This window comes from Panicum virgatum, chromosome 8K, assembly GCF_016808335.1.
Source record: "Panicum virgatum strain AP13 chromosome 8K, P.virgatum_v5, whole genome shotgun sequence".
Lineage (NCBI taxonomy): Eukaryota > Viridiplantae > Streptophyta > Magnoliopsida > Poales > Poaceae > Panicum > Panicum virgatum.
In genome coordinates this window covers 5,708,591-5,732,022 of record NC_053143.1, presented here as the reverse complement: position 1 = coordinate 5,732,022, position 23,432 = coordinate 5,708,591, and the positions used below count along the sequence as shown (strand labels likewise).

Genomic DNA, 23,432 nt, shown 5'->3' with positions numbered 1-23,432 from the left:
GGTCACCGTGCTCCAGCGGGTGGTCGCTTTGCCGGTCGTGCTCCTGGTCGTTTTCAGTACGGCTATGGACCACGGGACCGAGGCTTTGGAGGAGGTTTTGAGGCTCCACGCTTTCCTCGCGGTGGTGTTCGTTAGTCACGCGGTAGACGGGATGGGGGATACGCTTTGTCCTGTTTTGCTAACCCTTCTGTAGAGCAAATGGCTCGACACTGGTTTGCTTCTCACTTTGCTAACCCCAGTGTTGAGACATTTGCTCACCCTTTGTCTCACTACTGATGTGCAGGTCGGAGGCTTGGAGAACAGGTGGATCATGGACTCCGGTTGTTCGCGCCATATGACCGGAAATGACAAATGGTTCTCCAGCCTCACCCCGATGCGCTCAAAGGAGTACATTGTGTTCGGGGATAATAGAAGAGGAAAGGTACGTGGACTTGGCGCTGTTCGAGTTTCTGATCGCTTTACCCTGAGAGAAGTTGCTTTGGCTTCGAATCTTGGCTTTAATTTTCTCTCTGTTTCGCAACTTCTTGATGAGGGGTTTGAGGTTCGCTTCAAGGAGGGTTGCTTGCGTGTTTTGGATTCCAGGGGAGATTTGGTTTGCCAGATTACACCTCGCGATTGGGTTTTCTTGGTTGACTTCTCTGGAACTCCTTTTGGCCCTTCTCATTGCTTGATGGCTGGTCCTTCTTCTAATCTGTGGAAGTGGCATAGGAGACTTGGACATTTGAGCTTTGACTTGTTGTCGAGACTGAGATCACTTGGCCTGATCCGAGGATTGCCTAAATTGAAGTTTGAAAAGGACCTTGTTTGCCATCCGTGTCACCACGGGAAGATGATTGCCACTTCACATCCGCCTGCTAATCTGGTGATGACCTCTCACCCTGGAGAGCTGCTACACATGGACACTGTCGGTCCTTCTCGGGTGATGTCTGTTGGTGAGAAGTGGTACGTTCTTGTGATTGTGGACGACTTTTCTCGCTATTCTTGGGTCTTTTTCATGAGAACCAAGGATGAGGCTTTCGAGTTTGTTCGAGACTTGATCTTGAGGTTAAAAAACGAGTTACCCCAGGCCATGAGAGCGATCCGCAGTGACAATGGCACATAATTCAAAAACACTCGTTTTGACGCCTTTTGCAGTGATCAAGGGCTCGAACACCAGTATTCTTCTCCCTACACTCCACAGCAGAATGGAGTTGTAGAGCGGAAGAATCGGACGCTGGTTGAGATGGCGAGGACGATGTTCGATGAGCATAGGACTCCTCGCAAATACCGGGCTGAGGCGGTTAACACCGCTTGTTACGTGTCCAACCGTATTTTCTTGCGTGCATTCATGCACAAGACTTCTTATGAGTTGCGGTTTGGACGCCAGCCCCGTGTTGACCATCTCAGAGTTTTCGGTTGCCGGTGCTTTGTGCTGAAAGATGGAAATCTTGATAAGTTTGAGTCTCGCTCGTCTGACGGTGTTTTTCTCGGTTATGCTTCTCACTCTAGAGCGTACCGTGTGCTGATTATTGATACTAACATCATCAGAGAGACTTGTGAAGTCACTTTCGACGAGACTGCACCGTGCAATTCTTCTGTCTTTGAAGTTGCAGGAGATGATGAGCTCGGCACCTCCATCTTTGAAGATGAGGAGGAAGAAGCTGCAGAGGGAGACGCTGAGGCTACCACATGTGCTGTGGACCTAGCTATCTCTGCCACGAGCTCGAACGATGACGACGGCCCCGACCCGACTACGTCTACTTCCCGGGGGCTGATCGAGGAGGTGACTCAGGCTTCACCAGCTGCACCTGAGGAGACACCAGCTTTAATTGAGGAGGAGGCGACTTCGACACGGGAAGCACCGCGACACATTCAGTATCGCCATCCACCTCAACAGATGCTAGGTGATCTCAACGAGCGAGTCACCAGGTCCAAGGTAACAAGTATCGCTGGCTTTGCTCATTCAGCGTTTGTTGCCTCTTTTGAGCCCAAAGATATTGGACACGCTCTTTCTGATTCTAATTGGGTCAATGCCATGCATGAGGAACTTGAAAATTTTGAAAGAAACCAAGTTTGGGTCTTAGTCGAGCCTCCACCTGCTTGTAATCCCATCGGAACGAAGTGGGTTTTCAAAAACAAGCAGGGTGAGGATGGGTTGGTTGTTCGGAACAAGGCTCGTCTTGTTGCCCAGGGGTTTTGCCAAAAATTGGGTATTGATTTTGAGGAGACTTCTGCCCCTGTTGCTCGTTTGGAAGCTATTCGAATCTTTCTTGCATTTGCTGCTTCCAAGGGTTTTAAAGTTTTCCAAATGGACGTTAAATCTGTCTTCTTGAATGGTTTTATCGAAGAAGAGGTTTATGTGAAGCAACCCCCTGGTTTCGAAAATCCCAAGTTTCCAAACCGTGTTTATAAACTTCAGAAAGCTCTTTACGGTTTGAAACAGGCACCTAGAGCATGGTATGATAGATTGAAAACATTTTTGCTGGCTCAGGGTTTTAAAATGAGATGTGTGGATAACACTTTGTTCCTCATGTGATCTGGCACTGATTTTCTTTTAGATCTGATATACGTGGATGATATTATCTTTGGTGGCTCTTCTCACGCTCTTGTCTCTAAGTTTTCTGAGGAGATGTCCAGGGAGTTCGAGATGAGCATGATGGGTGAGCTGCAGTTCTTCCTCGGGCTGCAGATCAAGCAAACTCCTTAGGGCACGTTCGTCCATCAAGCCAAGTACACCAGGGACTTGCTGCGGAAGTTCGACATGATCGACTTGTCTCCTCAGCCGACTCCGATCAGCACATCTACGGCGCTTGATGAGGACTTGGACGGCGAGGCGGTGGACCAGAAGGAGTACAGGAGTATGATCGGCTCTCTCCTGTACCTGACGGCGACGCGGCCGGACATTCAGTTCGGCGTCTGCCTTTGTACGCGATACCAGGCTTCACCGCGCACCTCCCACAGGCAGGTGGTGAAACGCATCTTCAGGTATCTGAAATTCACCCCTGAATTTGGTCTTTGGTATTCTGCGGATTCTTCTCTGGTTTTGGTGGGCTTTTCTGATGCCAATTTCGGTGGGTGTCGGTTGGATCGCAAGTCAACATCCGGCACTTGTCAATTTCTCGGTACATCTTTGGTGTCTTGGTCCTCTCGCAAGCAGGCTAGCGTAGCGCTTTCTTCCACAGAAGCTGAGTACGTTGCCACTGCTAGTTGCTGCTCCCAGATTCTTTGGATGAAGCAAACCTTGCAGGATTATGGATTGAGTTTTGGTAGGGTTCCCATCTTTGTAGACAACATGTCAGCCATTAGCATTGCAAAGAACCCTGTCCTACACTCCAGAACCAAGCACATAGACATCCGATTCCATTTTCTCCGAGACAACCATGAGAGAGGACACATAGACCTGATCCATGTCCTTTCAGAGAGGCAAACCATAGATATCCTCACCAAACCGCTAGAGCAGGACACATTTGCTCGCTTGCGAGGGGAGCTTGGGGTTTGTTACCCCTTTTGATCGCTGACTTTTGTTTTAGTTATATTGATAGGTCTTTGTTTTGCTTCTCTTGGTTTTCTAGGTTTGGTAGTTGCATTGTGCATATGCATTGTACATGTTTACATTTTGCATAGTCTCACTTGCACTAGCATTCTTGTATACATTGCTATGATCTTCTAGTGCCTGCTAGTGTGCGTTGATAAACTTGATCATGTATAGCTTGCTCCATTGTGTATATGACATCATCTGAGTTATGCTATTTTGATTTGAAAATCTGAAAACATGATCACCCTGTCTTGGCTTTGCTATCTTATTCATGCTAGTGTGGCTTTTCGTTCAGCAATTCATACTTGAAATGATCTGAATCTGATAAAATTGCTTGAACTGTTCTTGAAATGGATTGAAAAGATCCAGGTGGGATTACTTGTCGCACTGATCGAGCTTTCGGGACGGCTCACTTTGCACTTATGAGAACCCGGGCAAGGCTGTGCATGACTGAAACGAGTGCTTTAAGCTTCTGATTGTCTTTTGGCATAGGCTTGGCCTCGTTGCTAAGTAAAGCATGACAAGCTTTCAACCCCTGGCATTCAGAATTGCTTGATAAAAATTTGGTTGAAAAATGAATGTGTACAACATGCTTTGGCTGGTTTGGCTCACCTGTATGAGTATGATTAGCACTGCTTTCCATTCCCTACTTGTTAGTGCTAGATCATGGGTGATGCTTTTATTTCCCCTTAACTGAACTTGCCTAGCTCTAGACTGATTTGATATACCTTGTTGAGCTAGATGCAGGTCCTGTTTATGGATGCACACGTGCTTGTGACTAGATGTTGCTCATATCCTTGTATCCCTGAATGCTTTCACTTACACCTCCTGCATTGCATTTATTGCATAGCATCTGTTCAGGGGGAGTCTCAGCTTCAGGTGGAACTTTAGGTCTTTTTAGGCTTGATGTGTGCATGTGCCAACAAGGGGGAGAATTTTGGGAGAAGTGATCGAACAAGGGGGAGACCTGTTTGATTTTTTGAAAAACTTATTGTGCACAGGGCTTTGAGAGTGCATCATTTTGGGAGAGTTGCACTTGTGAGAGAGAGGGAAAAACTTTGCTTGGGGAGTTTTCTGCTTTGGTTTTGGCTCTTGGTTTCCTCGTTTTCCCTCTGCTTCTTGCATGACTGCGTCGAGCGTTACCTCTATCTTTGAGGAGTCATGTTTTGGCTTTTGATCGATTGCGTCGAGCCTTTGCCCTTGTCTTAGGGGATCGATTTTGCTTGAGTAAGTGACTGTTCTTGCCTTTCTGAGCCTTTCGTCACTTGCTTGTGCTTCTTTGTTCTTTTCTGGTTTCACTTCTCTTGGTTCGTTTGTGGTGTGTTGACAATGCACTCATCAAGGGGGAGATTGAGGAATGTGAGTACTCTATCCTGCCTGTGATGAGTGAATTGTCAACCGTGCGGTGTGATCGTGCGCTTGGTCTTTGGATTGCAGGTACACGGGTGTCGAGTGTCGACGGGGAGCTGCCGTGGAGGTGCTGTGGCCGATGGACCGTGCGGTGGACGACGGTGAAGGGCAACCGGGACTGGAGCTCGGACCGGGCGGCAGCTGTGGCATCCACTCTTGGATCGAGGGCACAAGCGGCGACGGAAGGCGGGTTTCTTGGTTTGCGCCACAAAACCAAGGAGGCGGACGGCGGTTGAAGACGCCAAGTCGTGGAGGCACGGGCGTCGGTCTCGGGACTGACGGAGGCGACGGGCGTCGACGGCGTCTAGGGCCTCGCTGCGGACGAGGAGGTGACGGGCGTCGGGCGGCGTCTAGGGCCGTCAGAAGGCCGAGGCGGGAACGGCGTCTAAGGCCACGGCGTGGAGGCGGGAATCTTCCCGCGCGTGAAGTTTTGGCAGTTTTCTCAAAACCGGCCACCTACCCGGGTTTCGCGGACCCTCCAAAACCGCGGACCGGAACTTCGTCGACGTGGCGGCATCGCAGCAAAGACTTCAAGTCGAAGAAAGAAGCTCCGCCGTCGATCGAGTCTGTACAGCGGGCTGCTGCAGACCCGACCGGTCTGACCGGTCCCCTGGACCGGTCTGGCCGCAGCAGCCGGGTATAAAAGCCCCCTTCTCCAGGTGGAGGGGCTCGAGTCTCTTGAGTCCTTTTCGGTTTTTCCTTCCCCCTTCCCCCTGCTCAGGTTAGGGCCAAGGTCTCCAACGCAAAGAGAGTTTAGATTATACCTATTCTTTTCAATCTAGTGGGTGGATGATGGGCGGATGGCTCTAGCTGTTGTATAGGTGAATTCCTCTGAGAATTAATGGATGAAATTTGTTTCCGATTCACTTGTGTGTGCTGAGCATCTCGTCCTCCCCTTTTCTCTTGTGTTTTGGGTTCAATTCTCCTCTTTTGATAAGTTTCTTGTGTGGAGGAGACCAACCCTTGATTTCGTGATTTGATGAACTCTTTGGAATGATTCCTATGCATATAGCCTAGTGCCAAACCCTCTGGAATCATGAGTTCTCACGAATTGGCGAATTTATGTTCTTGAGAAAACCCCAATCCTCTTTGATCTTTCCTCGATTTCTCTCGATCCGTGAATCTTTTGGGCGAGATCTTTTGGGGATATGTTCACGGGGTAGTTAAGAACCTTTTTCCCAAGTTTGATTGGATTTGGACTCCGTTTGCTCGAGATTCGTGATTTGAAGGGTTGTTTGCGGGCTTTCTGGACGACACCGGTCAGACCGGTGTGCGAGACCGGTCAGACCGGTCAGTTTGGCCTTTGATTAAGCTTCTTGATGCGGCTTCCGATGTCATGTGCGTGGAGGGGATTGCGCATGCAGAAGAGCAAGGGGTTGAAGCACCCCATGTCCCGTCTTGGACCCTGTTCCATGGCCTTTAGCTGGCACAGATCAAGGATGTCCATGGCCTCATACATGGTGTCCCGAAGCTCTCTCACCCATGCCTGCACGCGTTGGTCAGTGATGTTCCTCCTGTCGGCGTGGGCAAGGAAGTTCTTGAGGTCCGCAAGCTTGACACCCATCTTGTGGATCTCCCCGGAGACACCCAGCAGCATAGACACCTCTTCTTTGGCCATCTCTGTCAGCATGTTTTGGACGTAGGATGCCAAAGCATCAAGGACGCCCGCCATTAGTGGCAGCTATCTAGCTTTGGTTTTTCCTATAATAAAATTAGACCAAACGTCAGCATGGGAGGCCGTTAATTCTATTATCTAGAGTTCTGCTTGCATTAAGTATTCTCTTATCTTGAACAAAGCCGGATGCTAAAGTTCTGGTTTTTTGCTTGTTTATTATACCGATGATACTGATACTACATGATGCAGTTGACAAATTGGAGCAAAATCGAAGGCCTCAGCTGATTCATCATGGCCCAATTCAAACAGAAAGAGGGAAGAAGAGGCAGAGCTATGCATGGCAAATTGCTCAAACTAACAGTCAAGCTAGGAAACTGACCTGAGGCCGACGAGTTGAGCGGTGACTGGAATTGATACCACCAGTGTTATTTGTGGAACGGGATTTGTTGTTGTGCAGTGTTGGATCGGAGGTGGACGGATCTTGCCTCGGTAGTCGTCGGCGAAATACGAGACTACTGCTCGAGGGAGGCGGTGTGGTGGTGAGGGCCGACGGCGAGGATCGCGCAAGGCCGGTGTTGGGGGACGATATGAAGTCGACTAAGGCGAAGAAGAGAGGAGGGCTTTTGGTTGCAACACGAGGTCGTTATGGCCATGAACTACCATAGCTGGCCATGAACCTGCTGGGGTTTGCTGTGGCTTCGTTGGCTGCTTGAGTTGGGGGGATCGAAGGATGATTCTGGTGGATTGAGGACCGTGGGAGGTGGCAAGTGTGAATAATGGCAGGCCTCTAGCGCTAACAAGAAAATAGGAGGCCCCTTATTTATCCTGGCCCTATTCAAACAGCAAGAGCAAAGAAGTCGAGCTCTGCATTAAAAGTTACATAAACGGTCAAGAAAATTTGTTGAGTGCTAGTGCTAGCTAACGGTTGCAGTAACTAGATCGAGTTGGCTTCATCTTGTAAGCACGCACGTTACATGTTGCTCTGCTTCCTCGTATATATACAGGGTGGCTAATGGTTACGGAAAATGAGTCACGACACGTAAATGACCTACGACCTCCACGCCCACACACACATTCCATGCATCTTGATGAAGAAGCAACCAGCAGATTAGACCTCCCGACAAGAACCTAATTCTGCGCTTATATACCCAGCATCAATGCCCCCTTACCCTGATCAGCGCATCATCGCTTTTACAGATTCTGATAGAAAGTGGATTTTTTATGATTCTTTTTTACCACTATATTCACTTTGTATCCCAATCATATCCTAAACAATCTCCTAATTATGATGACCACTCGTGAACATGAAATAAAATAAACTAGTTACATGGCCCGCGCAAATAGCGCAGCTAGCTAGGTTTATTGTGATACTCAGTTTGTTTAAAAAAGCAACATCTACAATACTAAATTAATTTCACCATAAAAATTGTATTGATAGTATATGTATTTATTATTTTGAGAATTATCATATTTTTTATAAACTTAGTAATAATTATCATATTTTGTTCGGGCACTGCTTAGTTAAGAAGCATTAGAGATGGACACGCACTTCAACTGCAGGCAAGTCAAATGAACTGGCGCACATGGATTCGACAAGTGGTATCAGGGGGGCACAGTATGTGAGAAGTTGAATAACCAGCTGAGCCGATACTTTGTGAGTTACAAAGGTGTAAGACAAGGTGACCCACTTTCACCCATACTCTTTTAAGTTTGCTGCTGATTACCTGACCAGAATGGTCAGGCATGCACAAAGAAATTGGATGATAACTGGTCTGTTCGACAATCTAATTCCACAAGGGGTAGCCAGTCTACAATATGCAGATGACACCATTATTTGTCTCAAAGAGAACGTTGATAACGTCTCAAGAGCATCACCGCCGGGTCGTATTACGAACCGGCGGTGATATATTAACATCACCGCCGGGTTGTAATATGACCTGGCGGTGATGTGTTCTCCACCTATTTTTTTCATTCTCCCGTCCCTCTCTCTCTCCGGTATTTTTTTCCTCCTCCCCCTGGCGTCCGCCCACAGCCCTCCCTCCCTCGTGGCGCCGCCCGCCTCCCCATTCCCCTTCCTCCTCCCGCTCCCTCCCATGGCGGCGGCGCCGGCCCTCCGCCCCGTCCTCCTCCCTCGTCCCGCGCCCTCTCATGGCAGCTGCGGCTGGCCCTCCGCCTAATCCTCCCTCCTCCCACGCCCTCCCATGGCGGCAGCGCCCGGCCCTCCGCCCCCTCCTCCCTCCACCCTCCTCCCGCCCCCTCCCGTAGCGGCGGCGGTGGCGGGGGCCTGCGCGGCGGCCATGGCGGCCGGATCCGTGCAGGGCATGGCGGATCTGCCGCGGCCGGCCCTCCGCCCCCTCGTCCTCCCTCCTCCCATGCCCTCCCATGGTGACATTGGTGGCGGAGGCCTGCGCGGCGGCCATGGCGGCCGGATCCGCGCAGGGCATGGTGGATCTGCTGCGGCCGGCCCTTTGCCCCCCTCGTCCTCCCTCTTCCCGCCGTGGTGCTCCGAGATCAGGCCGGCGCACTCCTCCCTGAGCTCAGGCCGGAGCCGCCTAGAAGCCAGGAGCCTTCCCCCGCCCGTTTCCTCCTCCGCCATCACATTAGCCAATCTCGCTGCTCCATCCATCTGATTCATCAGATTCAGCTTCTCTGCTGCAGGTGGCTCTACCGGATCAAGCCATCAGTGACCTACGAGCCCTTCCACCCACGAGCTCCTAAGGTAATGATTCTATAGCAGAATTGGATCTTTTTTTTTCAAGCAATAAAATTAAAACAACAAAAGTATTTCTATATATGAAAGGGACATCTTGATCTGTTCTTGGAGCCTTAAAGGGGAGAGAGGAGCTGGAGTCTGTTGAGGAGTGGTGCTGGGAGGTAGCAAACGAGCACCATGCCCTCATCCAACAACCTCAGGGAAGGAGGTGGGGATAGCTCACATGCTAAATTTGGCAGATGGATCTACCTAATGCTCACACCATTCGATTCTATGGTCAGATAAGGTGTTGCTGGAGAGTGGAGAGGAGGGATTGTAGCACTCTCTATTCCACCCAGGTTCAGAACCATATCTGCTCCTTCCTACTGTTGATCTTTCCTCTTTGTATTAAGTTATTGAACATGGTCTTCCTTTTTTTAACAGGTCTTGCAAAAGCACCTTGGGAGGTAGTACTCCCATGCTGTTCAAGACATTGTCAGGTACTATGAGCTACTTTCTTCAAACTTTATTAATTATATGCAGCATGTTTAGCTTTATCGCAATTATTGTCAATTATAGTATCACAATGTTTGGTATATTACTCAAACCTATGATTCTCAGTGATTTAATGCTTGGTACTTTATTTTCTTAGATTTTCAGATCACTTGATGACATGACGAGAAAATTATTTTTACTGATGCATCTGTTACTGCCTATTTTATTATGCTTGACGGTTACATTAGTTTTAGCTAAATCCACTCATGTTCTCGTGTCTATTTTGAGAATTGCTTTGCTGATAGGCCTCTATATGTGTGAGCAGACCAGTTTCTGGTACAGAGCTAGAAGGCATGAGGGATAGCGATGCTCATCTACTATATATGTTGTAAAAATGATGCAATATTATTATATGAAAATATTATTTTTATGGGAAAAAGGTCTTCACCGCCGGTTCGTGTCTTCAACCGGCGGTGTTGATGTCTCCATCACCAATGGTTCCAGATACGAACCAGCGGTGATGGGTGCACATCACCAACGGTTCTGGAATCGGCGGTGATGGCCCCGCTATCACCAACGACTTAAATCCAACGGTACCCAAAACCATTGGTGATGAACTTTTAGAACCGGCGGTGATAGGGGTGGCTGTAGTAGTGGAAACATGAAACTGCTCCTTTACACTTTTGAACTTATGTCTGGTCTGAAGATCAACTTTTCTAGAGTGAAGTGATTATGCTCCATGGGGATGACAACATGGGTATGCAGTATGCTGAGTTGTTCAATTGTCAAATTGGAACTTTCCCCATCAAATACCTAGGGGTACCAGTGAGCCCGGGGAGGATACATGTTAAGGACTGGATGTACCTGGAAGAAAAGAATGAAAAGAAACTGGCAGCCTGGAAAGGAAAATCCTTATCCATTGCTGGTAGAACCACTCTCATCAATTCTAGCCTCTCTAATTCATTCGTGTATCAAATGTCTATGTATCTTCTACCTAAATCTACAACTGACAAATTGGATAAACAAAGGAGATCCTTTTTCTGGCAAGGGGGTGGACAGAAAAGAAAATACCACCTCATAAGGTGGGGGATTATAAACAAAAGCAAAAAAGCATGGAGGACTGGGTATCAAAAACATACAGAAAATGAACATCAGCCTCCTATGCAAGTGGTGGTTGAAGCTGGAAAGGGGAGATGGTCTTTGGCAAAAGCTGATTAAAAGGAAATACTTACATCAGGGGACTGTAGGGTCTGTGAAGCACAGACTTGATGATTCCCCCATCTAGTGTGATCTACTTAAAATCAAATACCTCTATTTGAAGGGGAGGAAGATCAAAGTGAAAAATGGGATCAAATACCTCCGGAGGAATACTTCCTTCTGGACTGATGCTTGGCTAAAAGACAAACCACTATGCCTCCTCTCTCCTGTTCTCTTTGACTTATGCACACATAAAGATATTTCTGTTTACCAATTCCTGGTTCGCCGTGGCTAGCTGGGGTTCTCGAGATGGTTGACTCCCTACTATTCGGTGAATGGCTAGGGATAATTGATTCTATATATCAATATCCTTTTGAAAACAACAATGATATTCCTCTGTGGAAGTGGGACAAGAACAACACATTCACCACAAAATCTGTGTATGAGTTTCTGACTAAAGAGAATTCAATGACAAATTTTAAGCATATCTGGAAGGCCAAAATGTCATACAAGATAAAAATCTTCATGTGGTTGGTGGAAAATAATGCCATTCTTACAGAAGACAATTTGATTCGCAGGCACTGGGTTGGGGACCCAACCTGTTCTTTTTGCCATGAAAATGAATCTATTGATCATCTGTTCTTTCAATGTTCAATTACCAAGATTATTTGGGGGATAATTGGGATATGATTCAGAGCAAATGATGTCCCTCGAAACATTCAACAATATAAAGCTTGGATAGCCAATTGGCTTCCTGGTGGAAAGCCTGTTTACACTAGTGGTTGTGCGGCGGTTTGCTGGGCAATATGGAAATGTAGAAACAGAGTTTGTTTTGATAAGAAACATCTCAGGGCTCCGATTGAAATCATGATACATGTTTGTTCTTTCTAACATATTGGGCAGGACTCTACAGCGAGGCGATGCAGGAGAAGATTCTTGAAGGAGTGCAGGACCTACTGGCGTGTGCTCACAAGATCTTGACAAGGCAACCTGCGGCTTCATCCACGGCAAGGCTTCTTCCCCCTCCCCAAGATGATGAACTTGCGCCGGACGAGGACGACTTCTGAATCTGAAATGAAGAAGCGATGCTGCTAGTTTCGAGTCCCCCCGGACGCTTTTGGTTTCCTTCTCGCAAATTATGGTCTGTAATGCTACCTGAGGCTGTGACCTGGGATGCCTGGGTCAATCCTTCTATGTCGGGCTAGACTGATTCAGACTAGTTCGTCACTACCTTTCTCCTCCCCCGTTCTTCTTTTCACATGGATGACTCGCTGTTACTACTCTGTATGTTCGGTATTTCTGTTGTTGAAATGGAAATGGGGGGATGCCTCGGATCGAAAAAAAAGGTCCAATGAACCCGGCACAAAATATACCGCCTGCCGCTGATGCATCCAGTCAACTAGGAGAAAACTAAACAAAACAGAGCAAACAGAGTAAGTCTTTATCCTGTGGCGTGAAATCGGTGAGCAGCAAAATTTGATAAACTGGTAGGTAGCCAAGCCAAACAGAGTAAGTCTTTATCCATCATGTGAATATTTCCAGTGCAGCATACACAATACAAAGAAAAAGGAAGCCAAGCCATGGACGTGTACGGCAGTAGAAGGCAAACAAAAGGAATTCTTTTACTTTTTCTGTGCATACAGCGAATCGATCTAGGCATTGATGTAGCCAATAAACAGTAGAGATGGACATTGCACCTTCAGGCAGGTCCAATGAAAGAAAGCAGAGCAAAACACAGACAGAATAAAATCAGAGCAAGTCCTGGTTTGTTCAGGCAGTTGGTAAGAAAGGCTGAAGGCTGGGCTCGTACAATCCTCTCTGTTCCTGGCGTGGAAGTGCATCAACTGCTGGGGGCAGCAGATATTCTATTCACACTACACTCTCGATGATGTTTGCTTCTTTCTCTGCAGCCTCCCATATCTGGCCTTGTACGATGTGTATGCTGCATACCCTGCTTCGTCGGTCCACTGATCTGACGAGGAGGCGATGTTGCCGGCTTCACTGCAGTGCAGGCACGCTCGACGCAACCAGGGAACCAAATAACGATAGGCATTGCACCTACACGAATCGACCTTAAATGTTAAATGTTAACACATTTAAGGTAAATTAATGGAACTTTTGGAATGCACACTTTTGGAATTAATGAAGCAGCATGGGATGCTCTGACGTGTAGGCAAATTTACCTGAAGCGGAGGCAGAGGGGCTGACGTTTGCCAGCAGGCGCATTTCGTCCAATAGGCCACTCCTCTTCAATGGTGCATGTTGCGCCGCAAGCATAAAACTTGAGCTCGATGCGTGCCGCCGATGCTGCAGATGAAACATTGCATAGCCAAGCTAAGAAAACAGACCAAGCAAACACAGAGTTTCTACAAGTAAAACATATTTGATGAAGCAACTGCATACCCTTGGCAATGGCAGAGCCGCTGATATTTGTCTCAAAGCGGAAAGGATCTCTTGTGTACAGCACGTACCATTTCCTCGTAATTCCTGCATCATTTGCATATGCCTGGACTTGTTGGATATGGCTGAACTTGTCCCACTCAGGACCAGGTTTCCCAGCTGCTATGGAAGTGAGCAACCGTAAGCTGCAGTCCAGCTGCAAGTGCCTTGGCTTTATATCCTGCAGATATCTGGGGACTGTTTCCATGTCATCACTAAGTAGATTGAGTCTCTGCAGCACAGGCATGCCCTCCAATACCATAAGCTTTGGGCACTCGACGATGACGAGCTTCTGCAGTCTTGGTAGATTACTGATCCTCTCCAGGTCAGTGTTTCCAGACACGTCGAGGTGAAGAATAGAAGTAAAGTTCTCCAAAGCTATTAATTGCTTGATATCATATATGCATAGTTTCTTCAAAGCCCTTGCATGGAAGGCAAGGCCACGAGGCACGTGCCTCAGCTTGCACTTCTCGAGTATAAGCTTCTCCAAGCTGGGCATGGCTTTCACTTGCAACTCCCACTCCCATTCCTCCCACTCGACCAATCCATTAAAATTCAGCTGATGCAATCTGGGAAATGAAACCTCTACCTGGGAATGGTTGTGGCAGTGATGGTATGGTTGCTGGAATTCGCGCCCAACACGCTTGATCGCTGGGGCACGAATGATCTGTAGGAGCTCCAAGCAGGGGAGCTGACACAAGCCATTTGGAAGCTCCGTGCAGCAGGCCAGGTCATCCACCATTATAGTCCTTAAGCTCCCTAGGTGCACAACTTCTGTTGACATCATCCACCTTGGGAGCCGCAGACCAAAGTACCATCTGATTGTGAGGTTTTCTAAACCTGATGGAGGGCGGAGCTCGTTAAATACCTCCTCGATTTGTCGTTGCTGCTTCTTGGGAATGCCGCCTTCATCCTTTACCAAGTTGGCATCATGTCCGATTCTACTACTACATTCTAAGAGAAGATAGTTCAGCCGCACCTTTTCACCAATCCTGGCTTTAGTCGCAAATGAAGAAGAAGGTACATTCTCCAGGCCACTTATACTAAGCCCGGTGAGCTGGGCGAGAGGTCCCAGTTCTTCAAGGCTACACCGGTCACCATCCATGTGTGCTGGAAACCAATGTAAATTTCTCAGATTGGTTAGACCATGAAAACCCTTAGGTATGCTTTTTATTCCTGTCCAACCAAGGTTAAGAAACCTCAAATGTTTGAGCGTTACAATGGAACTTGGAAGATTCACCAAACCCTTGCAACCAAGAAGACTAATATAGTGCAGGAATTTCATCTTACCAATGCTTCCTGGCAGCCTAGATATGTTGGTTCCTACAATGGCTAGATACCTCAAGTGTTTGAGTTGATTCAAAGATTTAGCTAATGAATCAAAATTTGCATTTTCTACATGTAGTGTGCGTAAATTTGAAAAAGCAAGCAATGAATCACTAGGCTTGATTATTATATTCCCAAATGACAATAGTGATCTCAATGATGTCTGTGCTTGTAATGAATACCACTCTAATACATCTGATTCTGATCCCGTGGTTTTTAGAGAGATCCGAAAAAACTTCTGTGAAATGATTTTTTCAGCAATATCAATTTTCTTGTTCTGTGCTACTAATGCTTCATTTCTAGCCACATATTGAGCAAATGAGCAGACAACATCATGCATGTTGCAAACAATCTGATCAGGGTACCCCAGGTTTGGTTCAATAAGGTTCCTCTGAATCAACTCGTCATAATACTCCTTTCCTTTTTCTTCCAAGTCACATGATCTTCCATGAACAAATCCTTCGCTAATCCACATGCCAATAATCTCATCGACAAAGAACACTCTGCTCTTGGGAAGGAGTGAGTAGTGAAGAAAGCAAGGCTTCAAACTAGGACTTAAATCTTCATAGCTAAGATATATTGCATAGTTTAGCTCCTCGGGCATTTGGGATACTGACCATATCGACTCATTTAGGACATTTTCCCACTCCCGTCGCCTTGCTGTTTTTTGACGCAGGAGACCTCCTATTACTTTGACAGCAAGTGGTAAACAATCACATTTTGTTATAATTTCCATTCCAATATCCTTGAGCAGTTCAATTTGTGCTTCATCATTTCCATTTCCGACTACCTGCAGGGTAGCCGATGCCAATTAGTAATGTATAAAATATTGCTTACGCCAGAGTGTCATGATATCCCTTCCTCACAAAATAAATATAAATGGAGCAAGAGTTTTTGTTATCTACGACTCTTGTTTGTGTCCACATGTACAGATATATACTAAATAGTAAAAGAATGGTATGGACGTTTATTCTAAGACAAAAATCTTACTATTACTAATTGAAGGCTTCTTTCAAGCCTCCAAGTGAACCCACCTAGAATACTAGATGTACACTCTAAAAAAATAGAGAAATATGAGAAATTCTTACAAAAATCAGAAACATCCAGCCATCAATTCGACAACTCTAATTATAATAGTCATTGTATCTGTTAGCTTTCCTAATAAATTACCCACATCTTTCATTATGAAAATAGACTAATATAACTCCCTAAACATAGTATCTAAATTATCCACCTATGCCATTATAAAAAATATAAAATAACCCCCTAATCTTCATGTAAATTACCCACCTATGTTATTATAAAAATAATGCAAATAACACACTAAATTTGCATATAAATTATCCAATTATGTTGTTATTAAAAGTTAAAGTAACCCCTAAATCTGAATCCAAATTATTTAGTTATAATAAAATATTAAATTGCACCAATATAAATTTCTAAATTAATATTTCTATCATTATTAATATGTTATTATTTATATAAAATACTACCCATGATATGTGTCACCATATATTCTGTATGATGGAAGAGATAAAAATATCAATTCGCAAACAAATAGTTCAATTAAATATATGTCAGACATATATGGAGGTGGGATGCAAAGTGAAATCTAATGCATAATGATAAATCTGTATTTTAGAGTATGTGTCAGAATATTTAATAGATGAAAGATGGTGTAACATAGATAGTTGTTAGCTATAAGATTTATTTTTATATTAATTCTAATAGTCCGTGTGGGAGCACGGGTTGATAGGCTAATTAACATAATTTGGACCGTACACTCATAGAAATCCGTTAATTATGTCAAAAATAAATAACCAATATGTTTGAGCAACTTAATGTCATTTTGTATTTTAGCTACCACCTCACCACTGTGGAATGAATTGAATAATTCGTCTTTACGATGTACACGTACACACATGTGCAAGGATTTTGGATTCGGTCCGAAATTCACCCATTTCGGTGAGGACCGAAACAAAACCGAATTATCCCAAAAGTTTGATCGAAGTTAAATTTTTGTGCCATGGCTATGGTCCATACATGTTCACATACTCCTTTAGGTATGAAAATAGAATAAACTCTAGTTATAGATCTCTTTGTGCCTCTCTCACTTGATGCTAGCTATCAAATTCTGAAACAATATGATTTCGCTATCTTTCTTCTTAGTTTCTCATCATATCTCCACAGTTCCCCCCACCATCCGCTAAGATTGATCAGTACCCAAATTTCCATCAAATTCTATCAATAAAAATACTTTCGTTGACTGCTAGGAATCAAAATTTCTAAATTTTCCAAAATTTACCCATTTCGGTAGGAATAAAAATTTTTCAGGTTTTCAATCCCAAAACCCTGGTACTGTGCGGTAGTGTTAGGTGTATTGTACTGAAAATCCCATCCACAATACCTTGTCACTGTCTGCCGATGCTTGGTATATTTCTATATGTTTGCAAACTTTGTTTCTATTAAGGAAAAGCCCATCCACAAAACCGTGTCCCTCATGGTTCAAACTCAAAGGTAGAAAGACTGATTGATGGCCATTGAATCGAATTGAAATAGCTACAAATTAATGAATAATAATAAACTATCACTGTCTTTAAATATATATTGTTTTCGACAAACTAATTATCTAAAAAATAAAACCAACTTATTTGACCTAATAGACATCATACTTTAATAAAACTAACTTATTTGGCCTAATAAACATCATACTTCCATAAAACTAACTTATTTTTCTGCTATATACCATTACTAACATATTAAAGAACAACAATTATCTCTCAATATTTGACATTATTTGTGTATAAATGGATATGTGCAACAATAAAAACTAATGCGGTCGGCCACAAGCGATTGGAATCCTGCTGTTACTAGGAGTGCAACTAAGAAGCAACGTACATAGTGTGATGCAGTTTGCATCATGAGTGAGTTAAAAAAAACCCCACTATTAGATTCATGCTTGAGTTAATCCATACTAACCTTCTTCTTCAGCAATGACCATGCATCTTCGGGATCAAGTTTATTGACATGGTGGTAGGGCTTTATCGCCATCATCCCTCTTGCGACCATGGCATGCCTTGTGGTGACGAGAACACGGCTACCATGAGCTAGGATAGAACTGACAAATGGAGTTTGGAGCACATCTTCCCATGCTTGATGCTCCCAAACATCATCCATCACCAATAAGATCTTTTGCCCATTCAAGGCTTCCTTAAGAGCTCGCTCAAGTGCGCCTCTCGTATTTCCAGCACATTGGTGGTCACCCCCAGCTTCGATGATAGCTCTTTTCAGCAGCTCAGTCTCACTAAAGTCCTGGTTCACACTCAACCATATTTTCTTTGTGAATTCTTGTTGTATAATCTCATGATTGAAGATCTTCTTGGCCAGGGTTGTTTTACCAATCCCGCCAACTCCCACAATAGCAAAAACCAAAATTTTGTTGTTCTCACATTCTGATAGCTCCGCTGATGTCAGTGTCTCCACCAAATTTCTTGTGTCCTCCTCAATGTTCTCACCGACCAAACTTGACTCATCAAGCTCACCAGATGTCTCACGGCTACCAGGACGAGAGGAGGCCACCCTCCTGCTACGTTCCTCATACGAATTGAGGTTGATGAAATTGAAATGTAAGCTACGTTTCTTGATATCTTCTAACCTCTGGTTAAGGTTCTTGATGCGGCTGCCAATCTTATGGGCGTGGATGGGATTCCGCATGCAGAACAGCACAGGGTTGAAGCACCCTGCATCATGGCTTTGACCCTGATCCATGGCCTTGAGCTGACAGATGTCGAGGATGTTAGTGGCGTCATACATGGCCTCTCTAAGCTCTAGTACCCATGCCTGCACACTGTGGTCGGTGATGCTCCTCCTATCAGCATCCACGAGGAAGTTCTTGAGGTCCTTGAGCTTGATGTCCATTTTTTTGATCTCTCCAGTGACCCCCAGCAGCATATGCACCTCATCCCTTGCCATCTCCGTAAGCATGTTCTGCACGTAGGATGCCAAAGCATCCAAGACGCCCGCCATGAATAGCAGGATTTGGTTTCTGTATGTATTACAGAAATTAGAACAAATATCATATCTGATTTGCCATTGATTTCAAAAAGATGGTCGGAGCTACTTTGAAAGGTTTAGTTCTTAGCTTGTACCTACTAAAAAAACGGAACTATACCTACAACAAGATAGCAGTTTGACATAGAGAAAATGCTAGATATCAACAATTCCTAATTAGCAAGAAGCAAGGGTCTGCATCGGAACATGCCAAAATTGATCAGATGTGAAAATGGATGGTCGAATATGAAGAACCTAGGCTTTGCAAACTCAGCTCTGCTTTATGGTAACACAAGTCATACCATCGTATACTTGTTTGATGCAAGAAAATATGTCTAATTTAGTCACTACCGAGCTTCACACCATTTCTTAAAATTAACTTTAGAGCTGAATCTGAACCCAGAAAGAATTTATATGTTTTTTATTTTAATTAAGAAAAAGTCCTATTTTCAACCTTAAACTATCACGATCGTCCGATTTTAAAACCCGGAACAACAAAACAGGATATCCTGCACCCGCCAACTATCAAAACCGTGCATATTGCCCCCCTCGAGAGGAAACCACCTGGTTTTGGTCCACGTCACCCATCCAATGTGGTGTTGGCCAAGTCAGCTTTTCTCCATTTACCCTCTCCTCTTTTTTTCTCTCACAAACTGGTGGGCCATCCACCTCTCTCTCTGTTCCCGACCATGGGCACGGCACAGCGGCCACATCGCTGTCAAGCCCCGTCCCCACATCTTCTCCTTGTCGTGCGATGCACTCGAGCACCTTCCCTTCCTCCTCTACCATCACCCGCTACCGCCACATCCGCCCTGGCGCTCCTCCTCCCCGGCTTGCCCGCTCCTCCTTGCTCCAGCCTCCCCCGCAGCCGCCTGCAGGCTCCGTCGATCGCTCCACCACCTCCACTGCCTTATTGGCACTCTGGCGCCGCCTCCTGTCCTCTAGCTCCGCCTCCCCCAACCCGACCCACCCACCCACCCTGTCTCTCACCGCGTTCGAGTGGGGCCCCGTGTGCGCCGCGCTGGTGGCCAACCTCCTTGCCCACTCCGCGCTCGGTAGGATTGCCAGGTTGCTGCCGTAGCTGACGGCGCAGCAGGCATGCACATGGGCCACGCCGCCATCACACGCCCAGATACGGTGCTCCGCCCCGATAGTGTCATCCACAGCATCGAGCACCTCCTCGTGCCCCGCTCCATGCAGGAGGACTTTAATAGCTGGTGCACTCGACAATGCATCCCCTTGGTGAGGCGCTACAGGCGAGACATCAAGCCCATGGTCTTGCTAATGGCGCTGGCCGTGGAGAGGCACTCCACCTCAACCTCAGCGTCCTCAAAGCAACCTTCCTCCGCGTCAAGGCCGGGGACAACACCGCGGATACGATGCTGCGAAGGATGCCACTTTGAGGATGACGCCGTGGGCACAATGCCGCCGCCGAGGGGGAGAGAGATGAGCAAGGAGAGAGAGGGGGTGACAATGGTGGCAGTGAGTGGGGGAGACAGAGGAAGATGGCAGCGAGAAGAGAGAGAGGAGAGGTGGATGTGAGGAATGTTGAGTACCATTCTCCTGGCTGTGATGAGTGAATTGTCAACCGTGCAGTGTGATCGTGTGCTTGGTCTTTGGTTGTAGGTACATGGGCGTCAAGTGTCAACGGAGAGTTGCCATGGAGGATCTCAGGCCGGGCGGCAGCTGTGGCGTCCACTCCTGGATCGAGGGCGCAAGCAGCGACGGATGGTGGGTTTCTTGGTTTGCGCCACAAAACCAAGCTGGCGGACGACGGTTGAAGATGCCAAGTCGTGGAGGCATGGACGTCGGTCTCGGGACTGGTGGAGGAACGGGCATCGACAGCATCTAGGGCCTCGCTGCGGGCGAGGAGGTGACGGGCGTCGGGCGGCGTCTAGGGCCGTCAGAAGGCCGAGGCGGGAACGGTGTCCAGGGCCACGGCGAGGAGGCAGGAATCTTCCCACGCGTGGAGTTTTGGTGGTTTTCTCAAAACCGGCCACCTACCCGAGTTTCACGGACCCATCAAAACCGCGAACCGGATCTTCATCGACCAGGCGGCATCGCGGAGAAGACTTCGACTCGAAGAAAGAACCTCGGCTGTCGGATGAGTCCTTGTATCCTTTTCCAGTTTAGCCCCTACGGGCGTGTTAGACTCTAGTTTAAGTCTGAGGGTATTTTGGACCCCTGCGTGGGTACCATAAATACTCCCTCACCCCTGCGCCAGCCACCCAGAACAGAACGTCGCTGCCCTTCTCCTGGCGCCTCCCCTCTCCTCCTCTCTGTTCATCCTCCTTTCTCTTCTCTAGGGGTAGGATTTGAACCATGGATTCTTGAGTCCTTGTACTGAGATTGAATGGGAAAGGAGGCCCTTACCTCCTTGTGCCCTCCGGGGACTTGATTTTGTTTCGATCTCATGCATCTTGTGCTTTGTTTGTGACGAATTCGATTTTCCTTTGTCGATTCTCGAGCACGAGATGAGGGGTTGTTTCTTGATGATCACGTACGTCTTTGAGGTGATTTTAATCCATCTAGCCTAGTGCTAAAACCCCCAGAATCACGAGTCCACTCGAATCGAAGTTTTTGCGTTCTTGAGAAAACCCCGTTCTTGCTCGGTATTTCTTCGATTCCACCCAAACCATGGAGTAATTCGTCGATTCCTTCTGTGGACGTGTTCACAAGTCTTTTGTGATCATGCCTACAAAATTTGGTAAGATTTGGACTCTAGGGTTGGGTGTGTACTTGGGATCTTAAGCCGAGTTTCAGATTGCGATAAATTTTTATCGGCTCCCATTCACCCCCCCTCTGGTCGCCTTTTTGTTCCCTCAATTGGTATCGGAGCTTGGTTGAGGTTTTCAGTATATTAACCGGTTCGAAAACCACTTGGCGACCATGGCGAGTCTTGGTAAGATCCCAGTGTTTTCCGGCGAGGACTATGCTTATTGGAAGGTTCGCATGCATGCCTTCTTGCAAAGCATGGGAGCCGAGGTCTGGGATATCACCAAGAACCAGGCGTACGAGGTGCTTGTCATTCGGACCAGTCCTCTTCAGGTGTCCGAACACGAGGCGAACGCCAAGGCTGTCAATGCCTTGTTCATTGGCATTTCTCGTGCGGAGTTCTCACGCGTCCAGGGTTTTCAGGAAGCCCACAAAGTCTGGACGTGCCTTGAGAACTACCACGAGGGCATACCTCAGGTTAAGGCTAGACTGTTCGAGACTCACCGGCGTGAATATGAGAACTTCACACAGGGGCCGGGTGAGAGCATTGCCGACATGTTCAGTCGGTTTCAATCGATTGTGAACAAAGTCAGTGCAAATAGATATGCTGATGCCCTTGACTACGCAGAGCACGAGAAGGCCCTCAAGTTGCTCTACGCACTTGACCGCTCTGTGTGGAATCTCAAGGTGAATACGATCATCGAGTCTGTAGGCTATGAGACTCTGACCGTGAATGAGCTTTTCCGCAAGCTCAAGGCCATGGAGGAGGATAACCAGACACGAGCCAAGCTCAATGGTGCCCCTCCTTCCAAGAGCATCGCTCTTGTGACTGGCCCAGGTGGATCGAGCTCTAACGCTAACTCTGCTTTTGGCTTTTCTCTTGCCTCTTTGCCTTCTATTACAGATGAGCAGTTAGAGACACTGGGCGACGACGACTTGTGCCTCCTCATCAACAAGTTCCAGCGTGTCTACCACAACAGGTAGAGGAAGAAGAACCCCGGGTGCTACCACTGCGGCGATCTGAACCACTTCATCGCTGACTGCCCCAAGAAGTCCGGCGGTGGCCAGAACAACAACTTCGACTACTACCGCCACCGCCACCGCGACGAGGGAGGCTCCAACAAGGAGCGTCAGCGCCACAAGCACCACAGTCGTGACTGGGGAGGGCGCTTCGACAAGGAGTCGCTCAAGAAGCGCTTCCAATATAAGGCCAAGAAGTGGGAGAAGGCTTTCCTGGCACAGCTCAGCGACCTCGACACGAGCTCCGACACCGACCACTCTTCTTCACCGACCTCTGACGACGATGACAAGAAGAAGAAGAAGCGGGACAAGGAAGCCACCAGCTTCATTGGCCTTTGCTTGGCGGCCGGTCGGCGCAAGGGTTTCTGCACCATGGCGGGTAAGGCCAATGGTGCTCGTGCGTCTCCAGGTGGACATGCTACACACGACGCACGATGGCTCTTCTCCTGGATCTGAGAGTGATTCAGAGGTAAACTCTACTATTGACCTGCTTGATACTGAGGTTAGGGAGTTGTACACCGCTCTCGACAACCAGAAGAGGCTGCTTAAGGAATCAGCTAGAGAGCGTAGAAAGCTTAGGGCTGAGCTGGCTTGTGCTAGAGAGAAATCTGGTGAGGATGAGTGCGCTGGCTGCATATCTCACATGAATGATCTTGTTGCTCTCCGTGCGAAGCATGATGGGAACGTCGCGAACTTAGATGTTGCAAGACTTCGCTTGCGGATGTGTCTCACGAGCTAGCCAAGGCCAAGCATGAGCTTGAACTGGTCAAGGATGCTCCCATAGTTAGTGATGTGCTTGAATGTGATGAGTGTCCCATCTTTAAGTCTGATCTAGCCGCTTTGCAATCTAAATTTGCTACTGTTGTGTGCGAGCTAGAGGAGATGAAGTCTAGGCCAGTTTTGCTTGGTGCATGTAAGCTTTGTCCCACGCTTAGGTCGGAGCTAGATGAGAAGAACGC

At 47.0% G+C, this 23,432-nt stretch overlaps 1 protein-coding gene and 1 long non-coding RNA gene across 2 annotated transcripts; one reads left to right on the top strand and one right to left on the bottom strand.

Annotated features, from left to right (window-relative positions):
- The first annotated feature begins 9,359 nt into the window (after positions 1-9,359).
- On the top strand, positions 9,360-9,732 carry LOC120646114. The gene is made up of 3 exons (XR_005664281.1): positions 9,360-9,460; positions 9,534-9,590; positions 9,676-9,732. It is a non-coding gene; the product is annotated as an uncharacterized LOC120646114 (long non-coding RNA).
- Positions 9,733-12,797: 3,065 nt separating this feature from the next.
- LOC120645354 (putative disease resistance protein RGA1) lies at positions 12,798-18,717 on the bottom strand. Its single transcript, XM_039922151.1, has 4 exons — positions 17,668-18,717; positions 13,327-15,478; positions 13,107-13,230; positions 12,798-12,981 (listed from the first exon to the last, which is right to left on the bottom strand). Exons 1-4 carry the CDS (start codon positions 18,712-18,714, stop codon positions 12,798-12,800), a joined length of 3,507 nt encoding a protein of 1,168 aa, XP_039778085.1. The 5' UTR covers positions 18,715-18,717.
- Positions 18,718-23,432: the final 4,715 nt, after the last annotated feature.

Excerpts from the sequence above, each read along its gene's own strand:
- LOC120645354 (XM_039922151.1), bottom strand. The coding sequence starts at position 18,714 with ATGGCGGGCGTCTTGGATGCTTTGGCATCCTACGTGCAGAACATGCTT. Across the intron at positions 13,231-13,326 it reads CGGCTCTGCCATTGCCAAGG|CATCGGCGGCACGCATCGAG; the intron begins GTATGCAGTTGC and ends TTTCATCTGCAG. Across the intron at positions 12,982-13,106 it reads CCCCTCTGCCTCCGCTTCAG|GTGCAATGCCTATCGTTATT; the intron begins GTAAATTTGCCT and ends CGATTCGTGTAG.